The 25,290-nt window shown below is 46.7% G+C and overlaps 1 protein-coding gene across 1 annotated transcript in view; it reads right to left on the bottom strand.

Moving 5' to 3' along the window:
* LOC119976524 (golgin subfamily A member 4-like) overlaps positions 1–25,290 on the bottom strand; it is a 1,176,663-nt gene that overhangs the window by 583,637 nt on the left and 567,736 nt on the right. Inside the window, exons 84-87 of the mRNA XM_038817077.1 lie at positions 7,128–7,154; positions 5,300–5,329; positions 2,416–2,433; positions 922–957 (exon numbers count right to left, since the gene is read on the bottom strand). Of these exons, the coding sequence (XP_038673005.1) occupies positions 922–957; positions 2,416–2,433; positions 5,300–5,329; positions 7,128–7,154 (111 nt within the window). The remainder of the gene's footprint in view (positions 1–921; positions 958–2,415; positions 2,434–5,299; positions 5,330–7,127; positions 7,155–25,290) is intronic.

The following is a 25,290-nucleotide window of genomic DNA, read 5'->3' as shown; positions in this document are numbered from 1 at the left end:
AAAGCAGTTTGTCACCATTACTGAGGCAACCATTCCGTTTCAGATTTTTATTCAGTGAACATAAATTCCAACTTAACTGACATTTCATGCGGAATATGTCGCACTGCCTAGCATTAGCAATGGCATGTGTAATTTTCAGAGTCAGTGTGACAGCCATTTTGCATTCACTCGACATTTTTCACATTGAGATTCTGTCCATTAATTATTCCAAAAATTTCCTGCGTTAATTAATATTAATGTTTCTCAAGTCTTCAGATAACCTTCCCCACGTCATCAAACATATCATGATCGAAATTCGCTTTGACACTAGAGAGACTACACACCAGATCTACCGCATTATCACATTTATGGAATGCTTCTCCATGTACTGATTTTCCGAACACGTATCTGACATACGTTCCCAGCGAGTAAGAATTATCTTTCCAAACATAAATTAAAATGTTCCATTATACTGGTAAAATATATTCCTCAACCTCAGTCTCAAAATACTTGCCTGAAAGAATGTTTGCGGTTAATCTGCATAGGCATCAGTTTATTTATGCTTTGATAATCGTGTAAGGGACACGCCACAAGTGCCTTCTCTGAACTAATTTCAAGTTCACCTCATTTTATTTTTAATGACCACTCATCAATCTATGTTTACCATCGCCACTACGTTCTGAAATCAAGGACTCGTCTTATTTTCAGTACCCGAGATGTCAATGTGACTTACATTATCTCGTGCACTTTTCACGTTCTGTACTTTAAAATTATTTTCCCTCATTCAGAACACACATTAATACATACCCATTTCGTCGGGTCGTTGGACAGTGGTGCCACATTTCCTCGAAGTGACAAAGTCTCAGTTTGTCTCTATCCTTCGGAACATTTATCAGCAAGGCAAAGAAATGGAAAGTTGCTATCGGATTGAATTGTCCTTACCGGCTCTTCGCAGGTCTTCTTTGAGTCTTGCCACGTCTGAAAGAAGAAACATAAAATACATCTTCCTTCCAAGCCAGGTTTTTAACGTTCGACACTAAATCCAAGCAAACATAATTCAGCACCTTCATTCTTGATTAATTATTTTTTGCATTCGCGGCATCATCAGAACTGACTAACTCTTATAAAATTGTTAACTGCGATAGTGTAAAAGGGATATAACTAATTATTTACAATCCGAACATATGTGGTATCTTTATAATATCTTTATCATACTAATCGTTATTGTCTCAAGTAGGCTAACAGTAACACTGTAATGAAGTTACTCTGAAAATCCCCTAGCCAACACACTCTGGCACCTAGTTGGGTACACTGAAGGAGAATTCAGAATGTCAAAGCACCTAACAGCATGTATTTCGGGTCTTGTGGGAGAAAATCGGAGCACCTGCAGGAAATACGCATGCACGGCGAGAACGTACAGACTCCACACAGGCAGTGACCCAAGGTGGGAATCGAACCCGGAACCCTAGCGCAAAAGTGTAAACCATTGTGCTACCATATCCGCAATATATCGACATGGTTTTCGTGAAATCTTTAGCAGGAATCAAATAATAGGGTGGCACGGCAGCACAGTGGTTACCACTGTGATTCAGAGCGCCAGTATCCAAAGTTGAATTCCCTTTTGGGTCACTGTATGTGCGGAATCTGAATGTTCTCCCGTCTGATTGGGGTTCCTCGGGGTGCTCCGGTTTCCTCCCACATGTCCCAAAAGACGTGCTTGCTAGGTAGATTTTACATGCTGAATTATCCCTCTGTGTGCCCGAACAGGAGCCAGAGTCTGGCGACTGGGGGACGTTCACCGTACGTTCATCGCAGTGCTATTCAAAGCCTACTTCTGACAAAATAAAAATGCTGAATTGCAAAAGTCGCACAACGTCCATGCGCAGACTTCTTACCGTTATTAAAACCGTATTTTATTCATTTTTTAATTTAGAGTACCGTATCATTTTTAAAACTATATTTGATGTCAATGATTACGATTCTATGAACTCTTTTTTCAAGAATTGGGCAAAATCCATTTGTACTAACTATGTTTCCGATGGCTTTAATTTGCTAAATGCGGGCTGTCATCGTGGTGAATGGATTCAGTGTGGAAAATATATTACATACTTTGCTAGCGAATATTCCCATTCTGAAGTTCACTCAATGCGAGCACTAAAGTTCACGTAGGTAATTCTAACAGATTGTTGTCGATTCTTTCTGGGTATACTGTCCGACATTTCTCCAACATGTATGATTAAATCAGTGAATAGGAAGTTTAACAACTCTGCGTATTTGATAATATCAGCTCTCATATAATCAATAAATACGTTAAGAAAATACCAACATGCTTGAATAAATCAATCTTGTAATTGATGTTTTAAATATGTCGGAGCAAAGAGGTAAAATAGCTGATATGTTTGGCAACGCTTATCAGGTATTCATGAAAGATATTACCTCCACTACTGGATGCTTCTGTTCAATATGAGCAGTTATATAAAAGAAAAAACAAGCTAAATTCGTTATTATCCATAAATGGCCAAACATTAGCACCGTACTCGCCATTGCAAAACAGTATTGGATTAATATATTTAGGTCAAACACTAGACAACTTAACATTTGGCTGGCAGGTACAGAGTATTGCCCCGTTGTTTTACTTAAGTCTTTATCAGAGTTTTAACCTGCTATTTGCATGCGTGTGAATCAGAGGTGGAATAGGTTGGTAGAAGAAACGTGTGACAGGACGGGGGAATAAAACACTATTGGAAAAACTTTAGCTACTTTAAGTATTGCGAGTAATGTTTAAATATAAGAGAAATGCATTCCATCAGAACACAGCTGCATTTGGAAAATAATGTATGAATTCTTTATCTACTGATTCGACTTTGGTCCAAACATCAGATCCAATATTAGATCGTTTTAAAACCCGATTTTCCGAACATCCGTTGTGAAATAAATTCAGCAATCCCAATTGTGCTGAATTCCAAGATAAAATGTGTCCCTGTTTTTTTCTTCGAGAAGCTTACCCATCATGAAGGTTAAACTGATTGGCTGCAAGATGTACAGTTTATCCTGAAATACTTTCTGATCAAAGGTGTAAATGGATTCTATAACCCTCAGGTACCATGCATGTTTCTGAATTGTGTCAAACGGTTGTGGATAGAAACGCTGTGCACTCCCACCCCATGCATGAGAACCATAGAACCACCCACGGTGAAGAAGGAATCCACTGGGCTCATCTAATCTGATCCGCAAGAGTGCTCTAACTTGGCCCACTCTCACGTCCTATCCCTGTAAACTCAATTAATCTGCACCCATTTCGACACCAAGGGGTAATTCTGTATAGCCAACATGCCTAACCTGCACATCTCGAAGAAGAAACTGGAGATCCGGAGGAAACATATGCAGACACGGAGAGAGCATGCGAACGACACACTAAGTCATCCAAGGCCGAAATTGAATCTGGGTTCCTGGCACTGTGAGACAACAGTGCTTAGTACCCTCCTGGTTTCCCTTAAACACATTCCAATCGCACTTCTGAACTGTCCAATGGACTTTTCACCACGCAGGTAGTTAAGACATATATGGGCCGGTGGAACAGCGGTACTAGTATTCTGGTTTCAGGGTTGAGTTATTGAAATGAGGGAACAGGATTGAGCAGCCGCAATGCATACTGCTCATCGTATTTCCTCTGTTGTGATGTTTATTCAGCAGAAAATCTGACGGATGCAACACAGAAGCTTATCGAAAATATTCGTTGGCTTCTTGCTTGAATTCCAATATAATAAGTGTAAACCATTAATTTAGCTGACTAATGCTCCTAGCACAAAATGTTACGCAAACGGCGAGGAAAAATTCAAACCAAAGTAACTTAGTGGATGCCAATATAGTTTCAATGAAATGGTTCCTGTTTGCATATGCCATAACAGCTTATTTATTTTAAACGAAAAAGGCGCTTTTGAGTATTTCAAACAAGTGACATTGCTTCAAAACACTAAAATATGTGTTGCTTATTTACTGTTCTAACGCAATTTCCCTAAGAGTTAAGGATATTCCAAAATCAATTATATCGCGGCTGCAATATTAGCAAGAATAACCGTTAGCATATCAAGCCAAATACTGTAACGTATACATTTTGGAACTAAGCTTAGTCTGATGAAATTAGTGTCACGAAAGGAAAAAGAATACTACAGCCGATAATTGTGTTGAGTTATTTCATTCTGAGACTGTAGCTTAAAATACTTTGTATAAACAGCGACCTCAAGCATACTGCTCGGCGCAAAGGGCACAGAACTTGTAAAAATAAAATCGTGTCCAAAGATTCCTAAGGGTCAGCAAGGGAATTTAGTTTATTTGCAGTTTTCGGAATATTAGGCCGAACGGTCTGCAACCAGTTAGATCCCAAGATAGGGTTGATCAGACAGGGCTGGGAGATGCACGATGAATTACAGAAGGACGGGGTCCAATCACAATGAGCGGTCGGTCGGTCCCTGGGCTCTGGGTCCAACGCTGGGTTGTAAAATTTAATATTAGCTGTAAACGTATCCACCAGCTTACAAAAAAAAACTTCCGTGAGATCTTCACATTGGTTACTTCAGTTGATGCTTGATGACGGGATAACGGTACGTTTCTTAGTTACATCCAAAGTGGAAGAGGGTGAGGGGAAATTTCGTGGATCCATAAAGTAGAAATTCAATTGAAACCAGAATAACTTACTAAATTAATCACAACGAGTACATCGAGAGAAAGAACAGATGTACCATGGCTGTCGCTTCAGAGAAGGGATGACACTTTAAAAGATAGGGGTTTGATGTAATGGCAATAAGCACGTTGTGCATGATATCGTTAGTAGTACGACGGTACTGCAGGTAAGACCCTGTGCAGTATGTAACGCACTTGGTCGAGAGCTGAACTGAGACCGAAAGTCTGATATGTAAAACTTTGCGCAGACACAGCGTGTGATATATTAAATTACATTGACTTGGATCAATAATCATTTATGTTAAGATAAGCGAATATAGCGAACGAATAATTCTGCGGAGAACCATTTGCTCCTTCTGAAGGGATGGCTTGCTGCAGGGATAGATGGAGTCTGCAGATAAGAGAAAAGGAGAACGCAAGTATATTTGAATATGAAGCGGAAACTATCGCAGACTTATGCATTTCAAATGTGTACTTTTCTATCTAAGGGTATTACTTGAATGAACATATCAACAGAGTTACAACACTCGTTTCTCTCTTGGCATTCAACATTTGAGTCTATGCAAAAGGATTAATTGATGAGTTGTGCATAAATTAATTAATTTGCTTTGCAAGCACAAATATGGAGCGGCTAACTCACCCCTCAGTTGGTCTCTCAATTTTTGCAGTTCTAAAACAAAATTAAATTTGTGAACAGGTGAAAGAATTCGCCGTCCAATGTTACCGCATCACGGATAAGCACATATCGGGGCAATATTAGTTGGGTTCTTACAGAAATATTGAAATGTCGAGAGCAAGGATGCACGTCGTCATCTTCCCTGCCTCCACGCCCCCCCCCCGACCCCCCACCCCCGCCCGCCGCACACACGCACCACCGTTTCACGTTTCTGTGACCAGTACGTAATCAGGGAACACACAAACAAGAGGATTACTGCGCTTACAATTGAGCCGCTGTGAGCATTAAGTGAGCAGTTGATACTTCCTCAGTTCAGAACATCAGAGGGTACCAACCAAATGGGTTTCGAGTGAAAGGCAGTATCATAAGAAAAGAAGAATCCTTCACATAGATTGTCATATTTACGTTATGCATCCATAACGCCACCGCCTGCGCAGCTTACTAAAAGCATACTGCTTGCCGCGATTATGAAATAGCTGACGTGATAGTGGTGGTGTTTGCAGCTGGGGTAGCTTTCAACTGACGAAAACCCCAAGGACAAATCAAGAAATGGCGTCTTCGAATTTGAATGATCTGTTGTTGATTGTATAAACTACTTGCTGGCTCCAACCTGCACTGACAATGTCTAATGTTGTTTAGTCTCGGGAATTATACCAGTTCGAAACATTGGACGGATCCGGCATTTTCGTTTCTAAATGCTCTGATCGGCTTTCCCTTTGAAAATTGTGAGGCGGGCGAGCAACTTCGCAGACCAGGTTCATGGGGGATGCATAACTGTGCATCCAGCAGCTCGAAAAAGAGATACTGTCGCCATTGATGCGAAGAGCTGTGCAGGGCATTCACGTCCAACTGAGGCTGCCGTCAGATGATTCTCACTTCTTGTTTTAACACCGTGCGTCTGGAAATGCTCTTGGGGTTTGGGTGCCTTCCATGCAGGGGTACTGGAATCTGACACAGTAATGAATGGGCTCGCGCCATTAAGCAAAAAATTGCCTTGAAACATAATCATCAGAGGAATCTCACAGGCACACTGCCCTCAAGCAGATATCAAGGCTCGGGTACCGCTTGGGGGGCAAGTGTGACCGGGAAACTTCAATCGGCTTGGGAGAACAATCAATGCTTGGGCGCGCGATCTGGAACAAATGCCTACCAGCGACCAAAAAGCTGTTGCCGTCACCACCCCGCCCATCCCCCACCGCCCAGCCAACTCAGCAGGAGGGCAACGATTTTGGGGCAATACAAATCGTTTTCAGATCTGTTCCTTCGTTACACATATTCCAACCTGCCCAGAGCAAACTATCTTTAATGTTCTGGCAAGATTCTGGTCACTTTCGCAGTCTACTCAAGTGGGACATTTTTATGTTTAGTTGACATGGTCAGCAACGAATGGTCGGCACAATGTAAAGGAAGCATAGACTTGAACGTTGTAATTCATGATGTCGCCTGGTAAATTCCTCCCGACTAATAATCTATATAATAACAAAGTGAATGGAATTAAAACACTGAGAAATGCCTATAGGATCCTGCCCCCTGGCACGACCCATTTTAAAATTATATTTGGGATCGAAATACGTTGGCGGATGTTTAGTTCTAAGCACTCGGACATAATGCACTAAAACAATATTGATCTTGTGCTAAGTATCGCGTGAAAATGCAGGTTATGAATATTTTTGTTTGTTTCATTTACGGCCATGTATGTGAACACACATGTATGGTTATTTTTTAAAAACACAAACATCGTTTTCTCCACACAAAATCAATGGTCAGCCTAAAAATCGTCTTCTGTAAGTACCTCTGTCTTTATCTCTGAGATCGTCTTCTGTTGTGGTAAAATATAAAACATATATTTAAGTTTGGGTCAAGTTTGTTCCCCAGTAAAATAAAACATTACTCCAAATATACATGCGTGCTGAACATTGGTGTTTCGTTGAAACCATTTTTACCTGAAATTATCTTTACAGAATTATATTGATTTGCTTGATTCTGCACCGAGACTTTGAGAATGTTACGACAATGTATCATATACTGCAGTTATAATAGGCCATTGCTACCTTCGGCAGAAAACATATCCCGCTCTTTGGTGAGAGACTGGAATTGCAACGATTTTGAGGGTTGATCTCCTTCAAGAAATCTCGTCTTTTATTGTTTGCTGTTTAAATTAATGTTCACATTCTCTACGGTCTGAGGCATAACTAAGCTGCCTGCTCCAGACAACATCAACGCGAAGAAGGTGAGGCGTCAGACACGGTTAGCGGGTGAGCCCATCTGCCCTGCAGTATATAGAAGATATGTGTCAACGCATATTGTAGTTAGCATGGAGACCAGTTTGAGAGAGTACTATGCTTCGGAATTTGGTGAGAAGCGTATTTGGAAATAATGAGGCAAGGTCACTTTTCCAAGACGTGCACAGTATGAGAGAGGGAGCTGGAGACATCAAGATCAAAGAAATGATGCTCACATAAGTCAGTGTTGTGGTCAACGTTAACTTTTTACTCTAAATTGGGGTAAATGTTTTACCGGGCACAGAACAATATTTGGACTGTGTAACTATTATACTTTGGCTAAATGAATTTGTTAACACAACCACAGTAACTGAACAAAACCGAGTTCACCAAATTAAAACGAGAGGAATTATAGGACAGCTGACGAATTGGGAGGTAGCGAACGCAACACTGATGAGCACGGACAATATGTGCATTTAGTGTTTACAATTTGAAAGAGTGCGGCTCAGCGTCGATGAGGCGGGAGTCCGAACATACGACGCTGAAATCCATCAGTAAAGAAGAACATGTTTAGGCCAGTATAATCCAGAATTGATATAACATTTTCAACTATCTGTCTGTTTCACAGATAACGTATCCCGGTGCCGATGCCATATCCTGCATTCCGCCGAGGAAGCGAGGAATGGGCCTGACGCCATTTATACGACGATTAAGGACCTTAAAAACCATTTCACATCATTTTTATATCCTGCATTTAAACATGGGCAGTTGTGTTGTCAAGAAAAATCGCAAAATGGCAGCATATATCAGGCTCCCAAAATGGCGTTTAAATTCAATCTTACGTCACATTTTCAGAGTTACTCAGGTGCCTACAAAATACTATCAATGTTCCCGTTCTTGCACAAGATGGCTGCTAAACTCTAAAGTTAACTCTGTGGTTCTAGCCAACGGATCTCACAGTGATCACCAGCTATGGTATCAGAAAATGAGTTAGAAGAAGATGCAAAGCAATAATATTTAGGAATTCTCAAATCAACATGTCCACATTAAGAAACATTTAATGATTGGTCACAATCAAATGATAAAATGTAAAGATCGTAATCTAAACCTCAGGACATCATTTTACTCTGCGCTTTAGAGCGTATTATTCAATTTCTTTTTTTTATATACTGACTACCCAATTTTTTTTTTCATCAAAGGGCCTATCAACCTAGCCTGCACATTTTTGGCCTGTGGGGGAGAGACATACGCAGACAGAAAACAAAAAAGAAACTACAAGGAAAAATACAGCACAGGAACAGTCCCTTCGGCCCTCCAAACCGTTCCCAGGTCAGGATGCCAACATTGGCCAAAACCTTTCGCACTTCTATGTGCTGTATACCTCTGTACATATCATGTGCATGTGTTTGTCACGATACTTTTGAACGCCATTCATAATTTGCTCACACGACCTCCCCTTCAACGTGTTCCAGGCACACACCAGCCTTAGTGTAAAAGACCTGCTTCGCACGGCTCCTCTACACTTTGCCCACGGACCGTAAACCTATGCCACCTGGTAACTGATCCCTGAACCCTGGGAGAGAATGCCTGCTGATACATTCTATCCATGTCACTTTTCTGGACCTCAATCGGATTACCCCTCAACTTCCATCGTTCAAATGGAAACCGTCTGAGTCTATTCAGCCTCTCCGCATAGCTAATATCCTCCAGACCAGGCAGCATGTTGGTAAACATTCTGCACACCCTCTGCAAAACCTCCACATCCTTCTGGTAGTCTGGCTACCAGATTTGTGCGCAATATTCCAAGTGCGGCCTTACTAAGTTTATATTCAACTGCAGCATAACTTGCCGGATTTCATACTCTGTGCCCTGTCCAAAAAAGGCGACTATTTGCATTCTTTCTTGACTACCTGTCCACTTTTGTTGCCACTTTCAAAGATCTATGGAGCTACACGCTCAGATATCTCTGACATTCATGCCAATTTTGTCATTCATTGTATATTGTCCCCAAATGTTAGACCTACCCAACTGCATTACCTCACGTTTGCATGGGTTGGACCCCATTTACCATTTCTCCGTCCAAGTCGCCATGCGATCAATGTCCTGTTGTAACCTCGGTCCATACTCAGCACTATCTGCCACTCCATCAACCTTGTTGTCATCTGCGAACATACAAATCAGACCAGCTACATTTTCGTCCAAATCGTTTATATAGACTACAAACATCAGAGCCTCTAGCACAGACCTTATGGAACACCACTAATCACAATATTCCATTCAGAAAACCATCCTTCTACTACTATCTTTTGTGACCGAGGCAGTTCCAGATACATGTTACCATCTCACATCTGATCCCGTGTGCCATCACCTTTTGTACCAGTCTGCCATGCGGTACCTTTTCAAGGGATTTACTGAAGTCCATGTACACAACATCCACCACATACCCCACATCAATCACCTTTGTCACCTCCCCAAAAATTCGACCGTTAGTGGAGAACAATATCCCTCCTATACCTCCCCGAACAGGCGCAGGAATGTGTCAACTAAGGGCTTTTCACAGTAACTTCATTGACGCCTACTTGTGACAATAAGTGATTATTTTTATTATATAACCATGCTGCCTATCGCAAATGAGGCGATTGGTTTCCAAATATGTATAAATTCGTCCTGAGAATTCTCTCCAATAACTTACCGAATACCAACTTGACGCTCACTGGCCTGTAGTTTGCAGGATTAGCACTGCTACCTTTCTTAAACAGCGGCGCCACATTAGCTACTGTCCAGCCTCTGGGATCTCACCTGTAGCCAATGAGGGTATAAACATGTCAGTCAAGGCCCCAGCAATTTCATCCCTTACTTCCATCAGGGTTTTGGGGTGACTAAAATCCGGCCCAAGTGACCTATCCACCTTATTATATTTTATACCACCTCGTTTTCGATGTCAACATGACGAGACTGTCCACACACTATCTAAGAATAACCTTCCACAAAGTCTTTTTTTTTTTGGTGAACACTGACGCAAAGTATTCATTTAGTATCTCGCCCATTTCGTCTTGCTCAACACACAGACCCCCCAATGTCCTTAAGTGTTCCATTCCTTTTTGACGAGGTTCACATTATCCCTCGTTATCCAAGGTTTCCTATACTTCTCTTATTTATCCTTAGTTCTCTCAGGAACGTGACTTCTCAGAATCTTAATAAACTGTCGCTTTAAAGATTCCCACATGTCCGATACAGATTCGCACTCCAACAGCCGCTGCCAATCCAACTTCTCCAATTCCTGTCTAATGTTATCGTAATTTACCTTTCCCAGATTAGTACCTTAACGCAAGGGTTACCCTCATCCATATCCAAAAGTACCCTGAAGCATACGTAACTGGGATCATTACACACAAAATGTTTCCCTACTGAATCCTCAACGTGGTTGAAGGAAGGACAGGATTGGCAGCTGAATCCTGGAGGATATAGATGGTTCAGGAGAGATAGAGTGGGCGAAAACTGGGTGTCCTCAACCGCCTGTCCAACCTCATTCGCCAATACCAGTTCCAGTACAGTCTCTTGCCTAGTTGGACTATTTACATATTACAACAAAAGCCTTCGTGGATATACGTTACAAACTCTGCCGCATGCAAATCCCTACCACTAAGTAAGTCCCAGTCAATAGATGAGAAGTTAAGATCCTCTACCACAACAACCCTGTTACTTTCGCATATAGCCGACATCTTTCCAGCTCTCTGCTCACCATTCTCTGGCTGGCAGTTGGGGGGCCTGTACAGATCGTCCAACTTTGTGATTGCCCCTTCCTGATCTTAAGCTCTAACCAGGTTGCCTCGTCATACGAATCCTCCGGGGTGTCCTCCTGCAGTACAACTATAATATTCCCCTCATTCAGTAATGCTACTTCCCACCCAGTTTTCGCCCACTCTATCTCTCCGGAACCATCTATATCCTCCAGGATTCAACTGCCAATCCTGTCCTTCCTTCAACCACGTTCCGGTGATAGCCACAACATTACAATTCCAAGTACGAGTAAGCGCTCTCAGTTCATCTGCCTTACCTGCTGTACTTCTGGCATTGGAACAAATACACTTAAAACTACCGCCTTGGAGCAGGCAAGGTTGTGTTCTTCTCTTATTTTTGTTCTCTATTTCCCTAATGCTCTAGTTCGCAACCTCCTGCCATATTAGTTCAAATCCTCCTGGGTAACTCTAGCGAATCTCCCAGCCAGGATACGGGTGTTCCACCAGTTTAGATACACCCATTCTTCTTTTTCAGGTCACACCATCTCTATAAGAAATAACAGTGGTCCAGAAAAACTGAAAACCTCCCTCCTAAACCACCAGTTCAGCAACGTATTTAGCAGCGCCATCCTCCGAATTCTCGCCTCACTGGCACATGGCACAGTGATTAATCCGGATATTACAACGCCAGAGGTACTGCTTTTTAGCTTTCTGCCTAACTCCCACAACTCCTTCTCAGGACCTCATCACTCTTCCTGCCTATGTTGCAAGCTGGGAAGCACGAGTTAATTAATTTGAAATAAAAACTTCAATTGTTATTAAATTGGGAACATTTAACTACATTGACCTTGGCGCTAGATTTTTACTGTAAAATTAAATGCCAAATGCTAATCTCTGCCCTCATGTTTAGTTACTCTGCTACCTCGTTAATTAATGAGTTTTAGTTTATTCGTCAATTTCTTTTTCTAAGTTAACCCAGATTCCCTACCAGCCAATCAAGTCACAGCTTTACTATGACTTCACTTCTCAGTGTTTCTCTCCCGCAATTTGAAAACACAGAGAGACAGATACACAGACACAAAGTACCAATTTCCTTCCCAGCCTGCGCTCCGCATTTCTCCCGCTCTGCTCCGCTATTGATATGAAGGACTTACCTGTCTTACGTGCTGCTCACCAATCTGCTCTCTTCCTTCCTTGCAAACACCTGCTGCAGGGCAAGGCCACTCATTGGAAGTTTGAGTGTAACAAATCAAGGGGAAAAACACAGCCTCGAATTCGCACGTAGCTTCAAATCCACGCCTCTCAAACCCAGTGTCTCAGAGATTTCATAGAATTTACAGTGCAGAAGGAGGCCATTCTGCCCATCTAGTCTGCAGCGGCCCTTGTAAAGAGCACCCTACCCAAGCACCGGCCCTTGGAAACAGCACTCTACCCAATCCCACACCTCCACTCTATCCCCATAACCCAGTAAACGCACCCAATACTAAAGGCAATTTTGACAACGAAGGGGCAATTTAGCATAACCAATCCACTTAACCTGCACATCTTTAGACTGTGGGAGGAAACCTGCGCACCCGGAGGAAACCCACGCAGACATGTGGAGAATGTGCAGATTCCGCACAGACAGTGACCCAGCGAGGAATCGAACCTGGGACCCTGGAGCTGTGAAACAGTGGTGCTAACCACTATGCTACCATGCTGCTCCGTGTTCGAAGTGTCTCACTCTGGATGTACTTCTCTATCTCTTTGGGAGTGCTCACTGATGTTTCCTAACTCGAATGAGACAGATTCCACATCGGCTCTACTAATTTCTTCCCTCAGTATTGTATCAATATCTTCGTTATTCAACAGTGCAAATCCACCACAATGTACCACTTAACTTCCTAGACTGCATTCCGGATTTCCCCTGCTCAGAGACACATAGAGAGAGACACAGACACAGACAGTGTGCCCCCACTTACCTTCCCAGACACGGGGAGAATGTGCAAACTCAAGGACAGTATTATGGTGGCAGAAAGGACGTTTGATGAGGACTCGTCTACTGAGGTCGTGTGGGCTGAGGTCAGAAACAGTAAAAGAGAGGTCACCCTGTTGGGAGTTTTCTATAGGCCTCCGAAAAGTTCAAGAGATGTAGACGAAAGGATTGCAAAGATGATTCTGGATAGGAGCGAAAGTAAAAGGGTAGTTGTTATGGGGGACTTTAACTTTCCAAATATTGACCGGAAACGCTACAGATCGAGTACTTTAGATGGGTCCGTTTTTGTCCAATATGTGCAGGAGGGTTTCCTGACACAGGATGTAGATAGGCCAACAGGAGCCAAGGCCACATTGGATTTGGTACTGGGTAATGAACCAGGACAGGTACTACATTTAGAGGTAGGTGAGCACTTTGGTGATAGTGACCACAATTCAGTTACGTTTTCTTTAGCGATGGAAAGGGATAGGTATATACCACAGGGCAAGAGTTATAGCTGGGGAAAAGGCAATTATGATTGCGATGATGCAAGACTTAGGATGCATAGGATGCGGAAGGAAACGCAGGAGATGGGCACAATTGAAATGTGGAGCTCGTTCAAGGAACAGCTACTGCGTGTCCTTGAAAAGTATGTACCTGTCAGGCAGGGAGGAAGTGGTCGAGCGAGAGAACCGTGGTTTACTAAAGTAATTGAATCACTTCGGAAGAGGAAGAAGGAGGCTTATGTAAAGATAAGACGCGAAGGTTCAGTTTGGGCGCTCGAGAGTTACAAGTTAGCTAGGAAGGACGCAAAGAGAGAGCTAGGAAGAGCCAGGAGGGGACATGAAGAGTGTTTGGCAGGTAGAATCAAGGATAACCCTAAAGTTTTGTATAGGTATGTCAGGAATAAAAGAATGACTAGGGTAAGAGTAGGGCCAGTCAAGGAAAGTAGTGGGAAGTTCTGTGTGGAGTCCGAGGAGATCGAAGGGGTGTTAAATGAATATTTTCCGTTAGTATTCACGCAGGAAAAAGACAGAGTTGTCATGGATAATACTGAGATACAGGTTGCTAGACTAGATGGGCTTGAGTTCATAAGGAAGGAGTGTTCGCAATTCAGGAAAGTGTGACAATAGATAAGTAACCTGGGCTGGATGGGATTTATCCTCGTGTTCTCTGGGAAGCTATGTAGGAGATTGCTGAGCCATTGGTTTTCATCATTATGTCGTCATTCTGTACTGGAATAGTGCCAGAAGACTGGAGGATAGCAAATGTTGTCCACTTGTTCAAGAAGGGGAGTAGAGACAACACCAGTAATTGCAGACCAGTGAGCCTGACTTCTGTTGTGGGCAAAGTCGTGGAAAGTTTTATAAGAGATAGGATTTATAATCATCTAGAAAGGACTAATTTGATTAGGGATAGTCAACACGGTTTTGTGTAGCGTAGGTCGTGCCTCACAAACCTTATTGAGTTATTTGAGAAGGTGACCAAACAGGTGTACAATGGTAAAGCAGTTGATTGGGTGTATATGGACTTCAGTAATACGTTTGATAAGGTTCCCACGGTAGGCTCTTGCAGAAAATACGGAGGCATGGGATTCTGGGTGATTTACCAGTTTTGATCAGAAATTGTCTCTCTGTTCAGCCTGGAGTTCAGTTACGAGTGATGTATCACAAGGATCTGTTTTGTCATTTGTATAAATGACCTGGAGGAGGGTGTAGAAGGACGGGTAAGTAGATTTGCAGATAACACTACAGTCGGTATTGTGGACAGTGCGGAAGGATTTTGCAGGTTTCAGAGGGACATCGATAATCTGCAAGAGCTGGTCTGAGAGGTGGCCAATGGAGTTTAATGCAGAAAAGTGTGAGGTGATTCATTTTGCAAGGAGAAACAGGAAGACAGAATATGGGCTAATGGTAAGATTATTGGTAGTGTGGATGAGCATAGAGATCTCGGTCTCCATGTACATAGATCCCTGAAAGTTGCCACCCAGGTTGATAGGGTTGTGAAGAAGCCGTACGGTGTGTTAGCTTTTAATGGTTGAGGGACTGCGTTTCCGTGCCATGAGGTCATGTTGCAGCTGTACAAAACTCTGGTACGGCCGCATTTGGAGTACTGCGTGCAGTTCTGGTCGCCGCATTATAGGAAAGATGTGGAAGCATTGGAAACAGTGCAGAGGAGATTTACTAGGATGTTGCCTGGTATGCAGGAAAGATCTTACGTGAAAGGCCGAGGGACTTGAGGCTGTTTTTGTTAGAGAGAAGGTTAAGTGTTGACTTAATTGAGGCATACAAGATGATCAGAGGGTGGACAGTGAGAGCAGTTTTCCTCGGATGGTGATTGCTAGCACGAAGGGACATAGCTTTAAATTGAGGGGAGATAGATATAGGACAGATGTCATAGCTAGGTTGTTTACTCAGAGAGTAGTAACGGCGTGGAATTCCCTGCCTGCAACGTCAAGGGCATTTAAATGGTCATTGTATAAACATATGGATGATAAGTGAATAGTGTATGTGGGTTTTAGAGTGGTTTCACTGGTCGGCGCAACATCGAGGGCCGAAGGGCCTGTACTGCGCTGTAATGTTCTATGTTCTATGAGTCTAATTCCAACTGTGATGCAATGCTGCTATGGGACATTCTGCTCGGTCTGGGCAACGTGTCTGGCCCTGACAACTGGCGATTATATCACATAGCCAGGCGGGTGCGTTTTCTGTCCATGATGATGACGTTGGCTGCTGTGTGTTCTCTGACCGCAAATGCAGAAAATCCACCGGTAGTCCTTGTCATCTTGTGGGGCAGAAGTCTCAGTTGTCAGTCGTGGACCTTCACCGTGGGGTCCTGCCATGAGTCTGTGGCTTGTTCGTTGCGTTGGTGGTGATAGGTTGACATAAACACTGTACCTAGTGTGTTCCGCATTTCTGTACGGGGCGGGCCAATTGTACTGACTCTGCAATGAACGGAACCGTGGAGTTGTAGGACACCATTCAGCATTCTCACACGATTGGCCCAGCCAATGTAGCCTTTTAGGTTCAAAGCTGGCTCTGCCAATAGCATCCCCTTGGTTGCCACGTTGTGGACCCCGCTCACCAAACGGTCCCTTGGCATCTTGAAGATGGATGGACAAAATTGACAATGCTCTGCTCGCTTCCAGAGTCGCTTCCAGCTCGGGCCGGGTTTATCGAGTAAGTTAATAGCTGTCCGAGCCTACTCCTGTGAGCCGGGAAACTCGTATTGTCCGAGTCCCACAGGTATGGATCAGTATAGTCCCCTGGGCCTCCTCAGGGCTATTATTCCTGGGCAGGCTTCACATCGTTTGTTCTCAATTGCATCGATGCTCAAGGAAATTTCGCCACGCTGGGAACGAAATGAGCCTGTATGACTATTTGCCATGCTTCGTCGTGAATTGGAGTTCCCAACTTGGCAAAAACGTGTTTGTGTTTCGTCACATTTTTTAACACGACAAGTGATAACAATGTGACCAAATATATGATTCAATGTTATCACATGTTGTCATAAAGCAGCCACAGATGCAGTTGCAGCACCACAGTTTGCGTCGTGGTCTAGATGGGAGCCCGTAACAACATAGGCATTTATCGGCATCCAAAATGTCGCAGAGATGAAGCCTCAGCAATTTCATATGTGCAACAGTTATGAGGGTCCAGCAGTCTACAAAAGACACAGCAGCAAGCATGATCGAGAAAGTCAAACCCACAATAGCTCAGCGCCAGACACAGCTATTCAATTTGGTTAAGTAGAATCACAATAATAGCAAAACATAGCAATGGAATTTAGACATACGTCCATCCTTTTCAACTTAATTCCTCTTAGAAAACCAACACCGTTCCATTCGTCTGCACGATTAGTTGATATATCAGGTTTCTTACTCTTATTGATCAGCGTATAAGGACAATCAATCCATAGTAGACGGTCATCGATGCCCACTTAACTCCCTGCGGTGCCTTTCTATTTTTTTCTGCCAAGGCGGAAACGTCAGACATTCCACCATTGTGTTCTAACTTCCATTTTTCCTTTCCGAATGATGTAATCTTATTTCATATATTTCTTTGCTATTTTCCTCATAGCTTGATTTCATGTGGGCTTTATATCGTTACAAATATCGGCGAGGAAACAATTGGTTCGTTCGTGCAACATATTAATCTTGATCGGAAAGTGATGAGACTCCGGAATTGATAACCCTGGACCTCCAGAAGTTGTAATTTGCCATCGTCGAAGTCACTCTTTCACCCAGATACTTTGCTTCTTGTTAGTTATCGAAGGATCTACGATGTCAATATATAATGCATTCTTGTCTGACCTGCTAATCGTTTTATGGAATAGCTGAACAAATGCCTGTTGGAAATACAAAAACACTATTTCCGCTGGATTGTTTCTAACCTCCCTGCGAGTTGTCTACATGGACCTTACCAAAAGCTTTAACAAGGCACCGCATTGTAGGTTGTTGCAAAAGTTCAAATCTCACAGACTCCAGGGTGAGATAGCGAATTGGATACAAAAGTAACTTGACAATTGTGGAGAGTTGTTTCTCAAACTGGAGGCATGTGACCAGCGGTGTGCCTCAAGTCTCGGTACTGGATGCACTGTTATTTGGTATATATATTAATGATTTGGATGTGAATTTAGGATGCACGATTAGTAAGTTTGCAGATGGATAGTGAAGAAGGTTATATGAGATTGCAGCAGTAACTTGTCCAATTGGGCCAGTGGGCCGATGAATGGCAAATGGAGTTTAATTTAGATAAATGTGAGGTGTGAATTATGGTAGATCAAATCAGGGCAGGGCCTACTCAATTAATGATAGGAAGTTGAGGAGAGTTTTATAAAAAAGAGATATAGGGGTACAGGTCATTAGCTCCTTGAAGGTGGAGTCGCAGGTGGTGCGCCTGGTGAAGGACACATTCAGCATGCTTGGTCTTATTGGTCAGCATATTGAATACAGCATTTGGGACGTCTTGTGTTTTTAAATTTAGAGCGCGCAATTCATTTTGTCAAATTAAGGGGAAATTTACCGCGGTCAATCCACCTACCCTGCAGATCTTTGGGTTGTGCGGGTGAAACCCATGCAAACACGGGGAGAGTGTGCTAACTCCACACGGACAGTGACCCAGAGCAGGGATCGAACCTGGGACCTTGGCGCTGTGAGACCGCAGTGCTAACAAGTCCACCACCATTGTGCCCTATTGGGATATCTTGTTGACGTTGGAAAAGTCATTGGTAAGACCATACATGGAATACTGTGCTCAGTTCTCCTCAACATATTATAGGAACGATTCAGTTAATCTAGAAAGAGTGCAAAGAGATTTACGAGGATGCAACCACGACATGATGGGCTGATATTCTGGGACCATTTTCTCTGGCGTAGAAGAGATAGGGGTGATCTTACAGAGGTCTATAAAACAATGAGTAACATAGATCAGGTAGATTGACTACATTGTGCCTCATCGGTAGAAGCCGCTTGAACGAGAGGTCATAGGCGCGATTCTCCGCACTCACGACGGGTCGGAGAATAGTGGGCGGCGCATATTTTTACGGCGACGCTGGTCCGACGCCCTCGCGCTATTCTCCGAACCACGCACAAACTCCAAATCGCCATTCCCGCAAAACGCCTCGATCGCGCCCCCGACACGACCAGAATCGCTAGTTTTTGGCTCCCCGCTATTCTCCGGCCCGGATGGGCCGAAGTCCCGACGTCATCACGCACTATTTGCAAGGCGTCAAACACACCTGCTTTTTAAGTTCGTCAACAAGTCGTGCTGGCTGAAGACAGCTTCAAGGAGGTGAGCGAACAGCTCAGCGCACCGCTGGAGTCTGGCCACAACGGGGAAGGCATCCCTGAGACCGGGAGGGGGGTCCAGAGCGGGGGGGACTGGAGGAGACTGAGGGGGGGAGTGGGGGAGACGGAGGGGGGGAGTGGGGGAGGCGGAGGGGGGGAGTGGGGGAGACGGAGGGGGGGAGTCGGGGAGATAGAGGGGGGTGGGGGAGATGGAGGGCGGTGTGGGGCAGACGAAGGGGGGAGTGGGGGAGACGGAGGGTGGAGTGGGAGAGACGGAGGGGGGTGGAGGAGATGGAGGGGGGAGTGGGGGAGATGGAGGGGGGAGTGGGGGAGACGGAGGGGGGAGTGGGGAAGACGGAGGAGGGAGATGGAGGGGGAATGGGAGTGGGGGGTGTTAGGGAGAGAGTGAGCGAGTGAGCCGACCAACCCCGTAACAAAATGTCTGCCGCCATGCCATGGCGTGCCGGTCACAAGGCCAAGGCCGCTGTTTGCCCTGTGGCTTACGGCCACAGGCCACTGACGCACCGGTGAGGAGGACGTAGTTAACTGCCCGTTGGATGCAGAAAGTGACCAGGGGTTAAGCTGCCCACGTGTCAGCAGCGCGTCCAGGCCACCGGGACACCCAGGTATCCCGTGGCAGGCAGCTGCCGAGTTGTCGACTCACCTCCGTCTAACATGCCCCGTTTCTCTGCCCCCACCACCCTTCTGTAGGTTAGCACAATGTCTCTGAACAGAACGCATATGTTCTGCGCTGTGGTTGGGGCCGCTGCTCCGTATTTGGCGATGCAACAACGTCCACAGCCACAACCCGCAGTGGATGCAAGACCAGGTGCAGCAGCAGAGGGAAGGGTCGATGAGTTGCCAGTCGTCGAGCAGCATGGGGAGGAGGAGGAGGAAGAGGAGAGAGTGAGGGTGCAGCCACGGTGCCAGAGGCGACGGCCAAGGCCGAGGGTGTAACGTGGCCGGGTCTCTTTCCTAACAATGACAGACATCACCTGCAGGAGGAGACTCCGGCTAAGTAGGCGGACGGTGATACATATCTGTCACCTCGTGGCGTACCTGGCCCCATGTGGAATGGCGGGAGGACACGCAATCCCTGTTGCCATCAAGGTGACGGTCGCTCTTAACTTTTTTGCTACCGGATCCTTCCAGTCTCCGAGCGGGGACGTCTCCGGGATCTCCCAGTCATCGGTGCACAGGTGCATCCGGGATGTGACCGACGCCCTCTATGCCATCGCAGACATCTACATCACCTTTCCCGAGGACCGAGCAAGTCAAGACTCACGAGCTCGTGGATTTGCCAGAGTGGCCGGGATACGGATGGTGCAGGGGGCAATCGATTGTGTTTACGTCCACATGCGCCCGCCTGCAGGCGACAGGGACGTGTTCACAAACAGGAGGGGGACATACTCCATGAATATCCAGGTGGTATGCGACCCCCACATGTGGATCATTAACGTCTGTGCATGGTTCCGAGGCAGAGTGCATGACTCCTACATACTGGTGCAGTCGTTCATCCCTGCGATGTTTGAGGGACGTCCCCCATGGCTGAGGGGCTGGGTGCTAGACGACAGGGGTTATCCGCTGAGGTATTGGCTGATGACGCCGATACGGAGGCCTCAGACCAATGCGGAAACCCGATACAAAGAGGCCCATGCAGCAACCAGGGGTGTGGTGGAGCGCTGCCTTGGCCTCCTGAAGATGAGATTCAGGTGCTTGGACCGCTCTGGAGGGGCCCTGCAGTACCAAGCCGAAAGGGTCGCTCGCATTGTTGTGGTCTGCTGTGCTCTGCACAACATCACGATGCAGAGGGGAGATGACTTGCTGCAGGAGGCGGAGGGAGAAGCCAGTGGCAGTGGTGCCAGCACAGAGGAGGAGGAGGGGGAGGAGGAGGAGGAGGAGAGGGAAGAGGAGCAGGCGGAGGAGGAGGCTGGTAGAGTGGCGGGCGCAGCACGCAGACACGACCCAGGTGATGGTGATGTCCTGGACGCGGCACGACGGACCCTGAGAGGACGGCGGGCACGCGACGCCTTGGTGGCAGCACGGTTCATGCGTCACATGTGACGTCCCCACTGAACACCAAACCACCATCTGCATCGCTAGTCGTGCAGTGGGCAACACACAACTGCCACCACCACAACCCCCCCCACCCCCTCTGAGTGTACAGTGCTCCACTTGGACATCATCCTTACCACTGGGTCCAGACGGTATGGCACAACATTGATGGCTGTGACAGCGGGTGTGATCAGTGCCATGTGGAATGATGGCAGCCCGCTCTGCGAAGAGCTGTGAGCTCAGAATCGTTAGAGAGACGTTAGGGAGGGGCAGGAACTGCACACCCGCCACCACAGTTTCACCGCTCGTCAACCCCAGCGACACTCGGTCACCATCATGATTCCTGTGGCTGTGGAACAATCACACGGTATTACAAGTAAGGTGGAACAGTGCGTTTAATGTGAACAAACATTTACAGGTGCCCTAGCCCCTACAACTAAACTGTGCCCTTCACCCGTGCCAACTTACTATGTGTCTCACTTTGTTGCATTACGGGCCCTACCACTATGTCTACGTGAGTCCCCAGATGATACAGCGGGAGTGGAGGAGGACTGTTGTGAATCGACCCCTTTGACTCGTTTCTCCTTGGCCAAGCGTTTCCTGGGGCGACCCGGCCTTGATGGCCCAGGCTGCTCTGCGGGCGTCTCGGGTGACTTTGTGCCACCCTACTCTGCCTGCTGCCCACCTGATGCACCAGGGATGGGACGGGGGGAGGCCGAGAATTCCGGGACGTCCCGTGATAGACTTAATGGGACGGGCACCGAAACCACCTCCTCCCTCGGGGAGCCCGGTGGCCCCCGGGCCTCACTTTGGGACAGAAATGCGAGCGGGGAGGTGCCCCGTCGCGCCACCGACACCTGCCGCTGCAAGTCCTGGAGGCCTGCTACGGTATCCACCAGGATCCGAACGTTTGCTGACACGGAGTCCAGGGAGTTAGACATTCCCGCCAGGGATTGTGCGACCTCAACCTGTGTGTGCACGACACCATCCAGCACATGTGTTAGGCGGTTGATGCTCTCGGCGACTGACTGCTGTGACTGGGCCATGACCTGGTGAGACTGGGCCAAGGCTCGCAGGGCGCCAGCAATGTCGTTTTGGCTCTGGCACATTGCTGCCTGTGAGAGGTCAACCCTGTCCAGGGCAGAGGATGATGCATGCACATTAACCCCAACGCCTTGGATAACCTGACCCATTGCCTCCACCGCGGATGCCATCCGTGCGGTGACGGACTGGGTCGCTGCCATGGGCGGCACCACTCCCTGCTCTTGGACGCGGTTCGACTCTTCTAACAACGTCTGCAGAGACAGGAAGGCAGTCCTCATCCCGTCATAGTTTCCCTGGGTTTCCTGAGGCATCGGCTGTGCGGGTGGGTTGAGAAACACCAGGAACTCAGAAAAAGTCTGGGACCCAGCTGCGTGCTGGGCCTGGCCTGGCCTCCGCCAGTCTGGGCCCTCGTCTGCTCAGACCTCCACCTGCTGTACCTGCTCATCTATGATGTGCGAACCAGACTGTGACCCAGGAGCCTCATCACTAAATTAATCCAGCCTCTTTGAGTGTCTCTGGGATGGTGGATGGTGTGGGAGATAGCAGTGACGCAAGCTCGAGGTCATCTAGGTTTGAGGCCTCCTCTGTGTCATCGGCCCGCTGAGAGGCCGCAGGGCATTCGCGGGCCATTTCTCTCTCTTGTGGTGGTGTCGCCGCCCTCTGGGCGTCCTGCTCCACAGATTGTGTTGGGGAGAATTGGCCTCCCCGCTGATCAGGCACCCTCTGTCATGCGGCCCCGGGTGAGGTGGGGGCTGATGCGTTTATCTGTCCTGAGCCAGACGGCCCTGGCCGTTCGGCATCACATCCTAGGGAAGAGAATGAAACTGTTTATTCAGATTCGCTCGGCCGGGCGCTGGACGGTGCCAGTGGCCAGGGTGTGAAGGGACAGAGGATGGGGGAGGTGTCCAAGTGGGCAGGGTGTGTGAAGGAACAGAGGATGGGGGAGGTGTCCAAGTGGGCAGGGTGTGTGAAGGGACAGAGGATTGGAGATGTGTCCAACTGGGCAGGGTGTGTGAAGGGACAGAGGATGGGGGAGGGGGGGTGTTTGTCATGGAGGGTTGTCTCACTTGTTGCAGCTCCGCCAACCTCGCATAGCGCGACATCCCGGGTGCCAGACCCCCCAACAAGGTCCAGTGCCCTCTGCTCAAAGGTGGTGAGGGGGTGCGGGTTGGGCGAACCCCCTCCAGTCTGTTGCCGCTCACGGGTGTTGTGAGCGCACTTGGCCTGTTGGGGGAGGGTACATAAGTAGATCATTACAATACGGCAGGTATCAGCAATCCGTTCAGATACTGCCACAGTTTGAGGGTCAAGTTGTCATAAGACGATTGCATCTCTCCACGGGGGCCAGAGCGCTGGGTCTGTGACAACTTTGTGAACCACCCTAAACTAACTCTTCCACAATCCCCCTCCACCCCCCGTGCCAGGGGGGGAGGTGGGTGATTAAGTTAAGGGGAGAGTGTTGGTTGTGACCAGGGGGCACGCTCTTGGCACTTACCCTGGCAACCCTGGTGAGGTCGTGCAACCTTTTTCGGCACTGCTCCTCTGAGCGAGGGGTCTGCCCCACAGCACTGATGGCAGCACCCACCTCACGCCAGGCCTGGCCTACCGCGCTGGCAGTTTGGCGATGCCCTCTCCACGAGCAGATGATGCCCCTCCTCTGCTCGACGGCATAGAGCAGCGTCTCCACATCTGCATCAACAAAACAAGGTGCAGTTCACCTGGGCTCCGACATCATGGCCTACAGATTCTGTGCTCGCCAGCGCCTTTTTACGGCGTCAGGCGGCGTCACGTTGGCGTGATTGTATCGTCGCCGCTTTCCGTCGTCATTGCGCACGTGATTGACGCGGCCGCGTTCGTCGCCCATTTCCCGGACATGACTGGGGGCATTCTGGCCAAGTTTGCCGATGATACAAAGATAGGTGGAGGGGCAGGTAGTATTGAGGAGGTGGGGAGGCTGCAGAAAGATTTAGACAGTTTAGGAGAATGGTCCAAGAAGTGGCTGATGAAATTCAACGTGGGCAAGTGCGAGGTCTTGCACTTTGAAAAAAAGAATAGAGGCATGTACTATTTTCTAAACGGTGACAAAATTCATAATGCTAAAGTGCAAAGGGACTTGGGAGTCCTAGTCCAGGATTCTCTAAAGGTAAACTTGCAGGTTGAGTCCGTAATTAAGAAAGCAAATGTAATGTTGTAATTTATCTGAAGAGGCTTGGAATATAAAAGCAGGGATGTACTTCTGAGGCTTTATAAAGCACTAGTTAGGCCCCATTTAGAATACTGTGAGCAATTTTGGACCCCATACCTCAGGAAGGACATACTGGCACTGGAGCGGGTCCAGCGGAGATTCACACGGATGATCCATGGAATGGTAGGCCTAACATACGATGAACGTCTGAGGATCGTGGGATTATATTCATTGGAGTTTAGGAGGTTGAGGGGAGATCAAATAGAAACGTACAAGATAATGAATGGCTTGGATAGGATGGACGTAGGGAAGTTGTTTCCATTAGCAGGGGAGACTAGGACGCAGGGGCACAGCCTTAGAATAAAAGGGAGTCACTTTAGAACAGAGATGAGGAGAAATTTCTTCAGCCAGAGAGTGGTAGGTCTGTGGAATTCATTGCCACAGTGGGCGGTGGAGGCCGGGACATTGAGTGTCTTGAAGACAGAAATTGATAAATTCTTGATTTCTCGAGGAATTAAGGGCGATGGGGAGAGAGCGGGTAAATGGAGTTGAAATCAACCATGATTGAATGGTGGAGTGGACTCGATGGGCCGAATGGCCTTACTTCCACTCCTATGTTTTATGGTCTTATGGAATACGTCGGGAAATGGACCATTCCCGACCGTCGTCAAACGCGCCCGTTTTTGACGCCAACTTCGCGATTTTTCGCGTGTGCGGAGAATCGCGCCCCATAGGTTTCAGGTGAGATGGGAGAGATACACAAGAGACCAGAGGGGAATTTTATTCACACAGAGGGTGGTGAGAATCTGGAACGAGGTGCCAGAGGCAGTGGTAGAGGCGCTTCCAATTTTTTCCTTGGAAAAACAGTGAGAAAGTTACATGGGCAGGGTGAATATAGAGAGATATTGGCCAAATGAGGGCAAGTGGACTAACTGGTCGGCATGGACAAGCTGATGGAAGAACCTGT

Source organism: Scyliorhinus canicula, chromosome 13 (assembly GCF_902713615.1).
Source record: "Scyliorhinus canicula chromosome 13, sScyCan1.1, whole genome shotgun sequence".
Lineage (NCBI taxonomy): Eukaryota > Metazoa > Chordata > Chondrichthyes > Carcharhiniformes > Scyliorhinidae > Scyliorhinus > Scyliorhinus canicula.
This window is presented reverse-complemented; position numbering and strand designations above follow the sequence as displayed.